The 8,506-nt window shown below is 43.6% G+C and overlaps 1 protein-coding gene across 1 annotated transcript; it reads right to left on the reverse strand.

The window, feature by feature from the left end:
- Positions 1 to 224: 224 nt before the first annotated feature.
- On the reverse strand, positions 225 to 2,237 carry LOC124686560 (proteasome subunit beta type-4-like). Its single transcript, XM_047220488.1, has 6 exons — positions 2,061 to 2,237; positions 1,384 to 1,460; positions 1,182 to 1,311; positions 918 to 1,089; positions 637 to 822; positions 225 to 543 (listed from the first exon to the last, which is right to left on the reverse strand). Exons 1-6 carry the CDS (start codon positions 2,126 to 2,128, stop codon positions 430 to 432), a joined length of 747 nt encoding a protein of 248 aa, XP_047076444.1. The 5' UTR covers positions 2,129 to 2,237; the 3' UTR covers positions 225 to 429.
- Between the last annotated feature and the right edge of the window lie 6,269 nt (positions 2,238 to 8,506).

An 8,506-nucleotide genomic window follows, 5' to 3' on the forward strand; every position in this document is an offset into this window, starting at 1 on the left:
AACCTGTATATGCTTGGAGGCTGCCTCCATTGTGAGATGAGGAGAACAATGCAGAATCAAAGAACAGAGGTGCTTGTCATAACGACAATATAACTGAACATTTTTTAAGAGAAATAAAACAGTTTTTAAGACTACTGTACTACAAAGCTGGCAGCAATGACAGGTTGAATGGGCACAAATTTGGGAATGAGTACCCTTGGCCAGCACTTCAGCAGATCAACATAGAAGCAATAAGGACACATTATATTATACGAGATCCAAGATTAACGTTCACAGAACTTGAAATTATCACATGACATGCCATACAGAGCAAATCTGGAGTTCCAGTCATGTTCAAATCAAACGCTCATGGGGGCTGAAACCGTTCCAGCAAATTCCAGCAGCAGTTTGCTTTGTTTCCTAGCTCATGGCCCCACAGCATGCATAAATCTACCATGTCCCTACAGCACCCTGGGATGGGTTCTCGAAGGCAGCAAAGCCCCAGTTGGTCTTCAGGGCGTACGGTGGGTAGATGGTTGATCCCTCGGTCGTGATCTTGGCAATCTGTCATTCGAAATCGATTCAATAGCTGTTGAATGAAACCTGTCTAATTTTCTTTCTAGGCATTAGTGATTCACTGAGAGGACAAGTTCGCACCTGGAATTTGTTGATGGATGACCGGTCACGGTACAGCAGAACCAGCAAGCACTTCTCAATCAGCTTAACAGCTTCTTCAAAAGTCAGGTCCTCGCGCCATTCACCACGAAGGATCGGGACTGCCATATGGTTCCCAAATCCAGTGGCAATGTGGTTCTCCTCAAAGTGTGTACCAATCATGTTAACCTGAACACCAAATGTCGGGGGTAAGAATAAGATAAGATGCTGACACACCAGCAGCAGCAAAAAAAACAGTATTATTCTTTGAATGAATTATATACCATGCCCAGATACTTCTCATCGCCCTTTGGGCCCTTTTTCACGCCACCAAGCACCAGTGAGTTCCACAGAGGGTCAAACTTATTGCGCCTGTTGTACATCACTCTTGTCAGGTAGGCATGGATTTCCTTGGGGCCCAGTGAGTTTCCATCATCCCACATATGATCAGACAAACTGAAAAAGAAAGGGAGGGGGTGACGATCTCACATGGATTTTACATAGCAGAGTGAAGAAGAACATGAGCTTAGCCATTCAAGGTAACTTACGTTAACTCATCCAAATAGCGCAAAATCTCCTGGAAGTCACTGAACTCCCCACTTGCTCCGATAAGGCTATGCTTACCAACCGCCTTAATACGCTCCACGCTCTTGTACCTCAAAGTTGAGCCATAGGAAGCTGCACAAGGAATTAGATGATGACTTCCATATCACCGCAACTATATTTACCTGTCAAGAGGTGATAACTAACCTCCAGTGTCGCATGCCATGATCACACCATCCTTGTATTTCATTGCAATCACTGAGTTGCCAGTGACATAAGGATTCCTGTTGATGTGATGCAATGTCTAGAGTTAACCACGTCTGTAGATAAATTTATCGAAAGAAGCAATAGCACCACGAAAAAATCGGTCTTGCACACCAAGGGAAGCTTGGTGTTGGAGAAATAATAGCATGCACATGATTGCTATTACCATCTTGGACAATTACACTAGGCACTATATCTGTTGGGCTGGTTAGTTAATTATAAGCTGGTCTGACAAGGGGCTTCTATGCTAACACAAAAACATCCAGCCTATCATCAAAGTAAAGGATTCTCATAATAGCCTCTGTCAACAGTTCAGAAATTAGCATGTGCACACCATCATCATTCTAAATCATGAGCCCTGGCATATGACAGTTCACCTAGTCTCAACTGAAAGACCACCGCTACTGTGAGGACTTAGGGTTTCGGTGTGTAGCAGATTGGGGATCGGTCTGCGGCCGTGCTGGAGCCGACCGGCCAGGGGGGCTCTCAGCGCGTCAGCTCGACGACCGCCCGGAACCCTTCATCGCCGCCGCCGCACTAGACGAGATCGCACGCATCTCTCCCCCAGCGGCGCGACGCAAGTACCGAAAGAAACGAGATCGGGCAGTTGGAGAACTTACAGTGTCCTCTGCGTCCCCTCTCCTCCTCCGGCCGCCGCAGCCGCGGCGTTCGCGTGGCTTCCGTCCATGATCCGAGAGAGCGGATTTGGTTTCGCTCGTCGGAGGGATTCGCGTGAGATCTTGCTGGTCTGGCTGCTGCTGTGTGCCCTCTATCTCTTTCTTTTTCTTTCTTGCGGAGGGAGACGAAGTTGTGGAGGAACCGGGCTTTTACAACAATAATAACTGTGGCACGGCCTGGCCCAAGCCTGGTGGCACGAAGCGCAAGAAGAGGCCCGAGAGGAAGTTGGGCCAGGCCCAACTTGCGACACAAGACACACCGTGCAAGCAAGGATATAATAAAGGATTCCTAAAAAAAAAAAGCGAGGATATAAAGAGGGAAGCTTGGTAACTATCATCATTGAACAAGTTACGGCATAGAACAATGTTAAATAAAAAAGTTACTAGGAGAATGTCACACCTCCACAGCCTGGTTAATTGAATATGTGTTCGGAGCAACAAGCAGAGAAAGGATGAAGGGGTGTGTGTACACGTGTGTGCGTGTGTGATGACACGCCGCAAGATGCATCAGTGGGTTCGGCTGTGTAGTTCTAGGTCTTGAAGCAACGCGTGAAGGTGCTTGTGGGGTCACCATGGGGTGCTTCAACAGACCAATCAGGCCACGGTTGGCTCGCCAATGATGGTCGTCCGCTGATTCGGGAGAGGCCCGAAGTCCATCTTCAGCCACCACCGAATGTCCACTAGCAACATCACACAGGACCGCGAGCCTTCGTCAAGCCAGCGAAACACGACTTCCTCGGGTTCGATGGTCATTCGCCTAGCCTGTGGATTGATAGTTGCTTGGCATACTTTGAGATATATCGTACCACGCCCTCCGTCTGGGTCACAACATCGTATGATCGTCGTTGTACCTAGACGGTCATGCCATGCTCGGGTGGCGAGCATTTCGCTAGAATCTCAATAGCCATAAACGCGACAGTAGCGATTAGTGAATGATCCAAATGTGTTATCATTTGATACAATCCGTACCATTTGTACACCAAATCTGAATAGTTGTTGGCTGGCTGATGAACTAATAATGTAGAGTTAATTAACCTTTACCTGAGATGGAGGCTCCCCTCTGTTCCCATTCAGTCATAGCTGGCCATATATATGGGGGCATTGCCGTGCCTTTCCTTACAAAAATGTACTCCCTCCGTTCCTTTTTTGTACAAAATCCGAGTTAATTAAAAAAGAACGGAGGGAGTAGGGGCAAGCAGGAATGGCCAGGATAGGGCCAGCGATCACGCGACGAAATTAGAGGATGGTGCTTTTTCTAGTGCCGCAGTACATATTTTGGAATAGAAGTTGTCGGGAATAATCAGTGGCGGAGCCAGCTTGTGTTAGTTGCTCATAGCACATATTTTAGTGAGACAATGAAGAAATCTATAAAAACTAACTCATAAATGCATGCAATTATCTCACTTGCCCCACCCTAAGAAAAATTTCTAGATCCGCCACTGGGAATAAATAGCCATACGGGTCCTCGATGTGGAAGTTCTTTACCATACATTTGTATCTCTTCTTCATGTCGCTAGCGATCGTGCTAGGTGCAGTATCGTGCGATCGGATCCTTGTACCAGATCACACGACACAACAGCGGGCAGCCAATAATCCCTCGTCCTGATACCCTGACTACATCCCGGTCTATTTTTCACCGATGGGCCAACTTAAGCACTCGCTTCAGCAATTCGATCCATTTATTCTAGGATTACCTGTAAGCATGATAGATACTACTACTCCATCAGTTCACACTTACTCTGTGTTCTATGTTTAATCAAGGTCAAACATTACAAAGTTTGACTAAAGATACATGAAAAAAATATTAATATCTAAAAATATAAATTAGTACCATTAGAATCATCTTGAATTTTATTTTATATTATATAAATTAGCAATTATGGGTGTCGATATCTTTTGTTACATCTTTCGTCAAACTTTAGAAAATTTGAAAGCAGGGTAAATAAGAACGTAGGGAGTACATACTTTAGTGTACCCCCTCAGCTGTACTCAGCTAAAATCGAAGAGCAACTTGCAAATATGAATAAAGCAGCTTTTCGCCCATAGATACATTTAATATATGTTATTTGACTAAAAATTACTTTCATAATGATACTGGTTTTGCTGTTGAAAATCATGCTAGAATGTATATATCTAGGAAGCTCATCGAAAACTCACTTTGTAGCTCGGGCTACACGTAGCCCATTTTAAAAATAAATTAGAGCATGTCTAACAGGCCCCGTATAACCCGCCCACCCCGTAAAATTCCGGCGGGATACGGGGCAGGCGTGATTTGGGGCGTCTAGCAGGCCCCGTATTCGGGCCGGCCCGTTTCGGCGGAATACGGGGCCCAGGAAATCGACCCCGTCGCCCCGTACTTATACTGGGCGCAGGTGCGAGTGAGGGCTTAACGCCTCACTCGCAACCCTAGCTCCGCCGTGCGCCGCCGCCTCCGTACTTAGCTCCGGCGAGCAATTCCTCACTCCCCCGCGCCGCATTCCACCCTAGATCCGGCATGGACGCCCGCCGCCGCAGTACCGCCTCGCCGGCGAGCGGATCGAAGCGATCCCGCTCGCCGGACAACGTGGAGGATGCGTGGCGGTGCCAATGCAAGAGATCTGCCGCCGGGAGCCGGCGTGCGGCCTGCAGGTACGCCGGCGCCGCGTACGTCCCGCCGAAGCTCATTGACTTCGCGGCGGGCGGGCGCTGGTACAACGAGGATTCGCCGATGAAGCCGATGAGCGGTCCCAAGTTCGACGAGTGGCGCGCCGACTGGGAGCGCCGCCGCTGGGCGAAGGAGGCTTGGAGCAGCGGGAGCACCAGCGCTGGAGGAGCTCCGCTCGCCGGCGAGGAGGAGGAGGCCCCCGACTTGTTGAAGGAGCTAGGACAGTTCCTCAAGGACGACGCCAAGAGGAAGAGGGCGGAGGAGGAAGAGGTGGCGGCGGCCATCGCCGCCGCGAAGGAGGCGGAGTTGCGGGAGGCGGAGGCGGACTCGTACCTAGTCGACCTCCCCGAGTAGGATCGCGCATTCTGGATGTAGAATCGTTGATCCGTATGTATGATCCGTAGTATGATCAATGAAATTGAACTTCCCGGGGTTTTTATTTTTGAAAATACGGGGTCTGCTAGACGGAATGGCTCTTCCGTGAGCAATTTTTCGATACGGGGCGAAAAAGCGGCGAGATACGGGGCAGAAATATAAGGAGTCTGCTAGACATGCTCTTAGAAATTTGTATTTCAAAGTTTCAAAAGATTCTGAAAAAAAAAATCTCGCTGTATGAAATTATGTATTCCACTATAGCGTAAAGTTTCAATCCAAAACTCATTTTAATCTGGGCTACACAAAGATAAAAAAAACTGACAGTTTTGGGGATTTTGAAAATGTGTACTATTCACTATTCTTAGATCTACACTTTTGTGATTTTTCTATAGACCAGAGCACAGCGTACTTCTTACTGAAATTTTACATACTTGTGGTACATATCCCCAACTACATGAAGATTTATTTTCGTATTTTTTTGAAACTTCAAAATATGATTTTCAAAATTTTCAGGGAAACGAGTTACATGTAGCTCGTCCTCTAAAATGATGCGCTCGGCAGTTCATGTGGATCATTGCAAGCTTGGCTTGGTCTTCCGTAGTTCCTTGATGTGAATTTGATAATGTTGTAATGATTATGATCCAAACATGTGTAAATAAAAAGAATATATTCATATACAACAAATATAAGATGTTTGAATACGGGAAATGCAGCTTGGCTCCCGGGTGCCACACACCCCTATAGTTGAAAAAATAAAAAGATAAATTTAAAAAGTTCAAAAAAATTCAAAATTTTTTGGGAATCAAAGATGACCAGGTATTGTACTTGAAACAAAATATTTCCCTAAGAAATTACTTTTATTGTATACTGGGTTAAAAAAGAAACTCGGAATGCCCCATGACCAGATACTATTCACTATATATTTGTAATAATTTTGTCTTTTTTGCCCTGGAGACCATGGAAATAATTTCATTTCCAAACATATTTTTTACGAGTACAAACTTGATCATCCTTGGTTTCCAGGAAAATTCAATTTTTTTTTGACTTTTTTAAATTACTATAATTTTTTTAGTCTATGGGGGTGCGTTGCACCCGGGAGCCAAAAGTCCGCTTCCGTTTGAATACCTCATATAATAATTGTTGCGTTGATGTTGTACCCATCATTAGGTTCACATAGAACCAACGCGTCGTCAATTTTGGCTTCTCGTTGCACTAACACACACGACATACAGAATGTTTCTTAAAGTTATAGTATGTATTACACAATGTAAGTTCAAATGAAAACTAAGAGGACATTCCGTGAAATGGATTAGTTATGTACGACCAGCCTCATTATTGGGTTTTCCTCCTCTCGAAATAAATACTTGACATGCTCTAAGAGTATAGATGACAAGAACACAAGTTTATCGTTGTTGTATTACTAGATAAAAATGTAGCTTACATGTAGTAAAATAATCGTCACCTGTCAAAAAGACTGCTTAATTATATGCCTAAAATTTGTCTTACTAAGCAAAAATAATATACATCGCCATTCACAACTGAGATGCTTATATGAATCCAATGATAGCTATACATGCTTACTTAGTTATAAGTAGTGAACTGATGGTGCGTCGAAGGCAACCCTCACCTTTTGTTAGAAAGAAATAATCTTAAATTTTTATAAGTGCTCAACTCCGTCACCATATCGTGAACATGCCTAAGACATAGTACGGATAGAGTAAGAAATTTTTGACTTTATTTATGACAGTTACTCTCTATCCATTCATGAATTCTTTTAGGTGGTTGTTTAGACTGCTCATAGTGGGAATAACTTAGCTAGTAACATCACACACTCTAATGTATTTTGGTGACATGGCATAACAATAAATGAAGAAAGAGAGGGAGATGGTAACTAGCTATGTTACCATAACATCACACACCCCAAGACAAAATGAGTCTACAAATTAATAAATGAGACTTTGCATGATACTACCTCTAAGTTACTTTCCACTATGAAGGTAGTAACATAGACTAGTAACTTATGCATGACACCACCTTATGTTACTCTCCACTATGAGTAGCCTTATCTAGCTAGGATTAGTCATGAACATGAGGATAGCGAAATAATTGAAATGTGTAGTATTCATTTTTTTGCGGGTAAATAAACATGAGGATAGCGAAATAATTGAAATGTGTAGTATTCATTTGATACAAGCAGTACTATTCGTACACCAAGATTGGATAATTGTTGACCGGTTGATGAATTATTGGTATGGAGTTAATTGGCCATTGCTTGAGTTGGAGCCTCCCTCGCGATTCAGTTACAAGTGGCCTATATATATCCTGCGGTTTGCCTTTTCTTGCAGAGATCGATATAGGGACGAGCAGAGATGACACCGGAGATTGGTGTTTTTTCTAGGGTCGCATGGAGTCATGCTAATCATGGTTGGTATTTCGAATGGGAGTTGTTAGGAATTCTTGCCGTGCCTTTAGAAAATTACAGTGTAGACTTACTGTGCTTTTCTGTTGTTTCTGCTGCCCAGGCTGCTAACAATCGTGCAGTCAGACCCTTGTACTAGATCATACTTCCGCCACGATTGGGAGCGCTACATTCTTTGACATTGTTACAACATTTAAGGCTGTTGCTGATCCAGCCTGTTGAGCCTATCCCGGCGGGGTGCTTTTACAGGCGTGGGATTTCGAGCTTAGATGATCTACATGGTTGGTTCGATCTGGTCGGCGTGTTTTTTTTGGCACTTTACTCTTTATGTATTATCTGGCTGACATTTGATCCCACTTGCTACTAGCCACAATTCATAACGATGTGGAAGTTCAACAGATCATATATACATTCTAGCATGATTTTCAACAGCAAAACCAGTATCATTATGAAAGTAATTTTTAGTCAAATAACATATATTAAATGTATCTATGGGCGAAAAGCTGCTTTTTTCTCAGGCTCCTGACCATATTCATATTTGCAAGTTGCTCTTCGATTTTAGCTGAGTACAGCTGAGGGGGTACACTAAAGTATGTACTCCCTACGTTCTTATTTACCCTGCTTTTAAATTTTCTAAAGTTTGACGAAAGATGTAACAAAAGATATCGACACCCATAATTGCTAATTTATATAATATAAAATAAAATTCAAGATGATTCTAATGGTACTAATTTATATTTTTAGATATTAATATTTTTTTCATGTATCTTTAGTCAAACTTTGTAATGTTTGACCTTGATTAAACATAGAACACAGAGTAAGTGTGAACTGATGGAGTAGTAGTATCTATCATGCTTACAGGTAATCCTAGAATAAATGGATCGAATTGCTGAAGCGAGTGCTTAAGTTGGCCCATCGGTGAAAAATAGACCGGGATGTAGTCGGGGTATC

Source organism: Lolium rigidum, chromosome 2 (assembly GCF_022539505.1).
Source record: "Lolium rigidum isolate FL_2022 chromosome 2, APGP_CSIRO_Lrig_0.1, whole genome shotgun sequence".
Lineage (NCBI taxonomy): Eukaryota > Viridiplantae > Streptophyta > Magnoliopsida > Poales > Poaceae > Lolium > Lolium rigidum.

Coding starts and splice junctions, on each gene's coding strand:
- LOC124686560 (XM_047220488.1), bottom strand. CDS start 2,128: ATGGACGGAAGCCACGCGAACGCCGCGGCTGCGGCGGCCGGAGGAGGA. Junction 1,312..1,383: donor CATGGCATGCGACACTGGAG/GTTAGTTATCAC, acceptor TTCCTTGTGCAG/CTTCCTATGGCTCAACTTTG. Junction 544..636: donor CATCCATCAACAAATTCCAG/GTGCGAACTTGT, acceptor TTCGAATGACAG/ATTGCCAAGATCACGACCGA.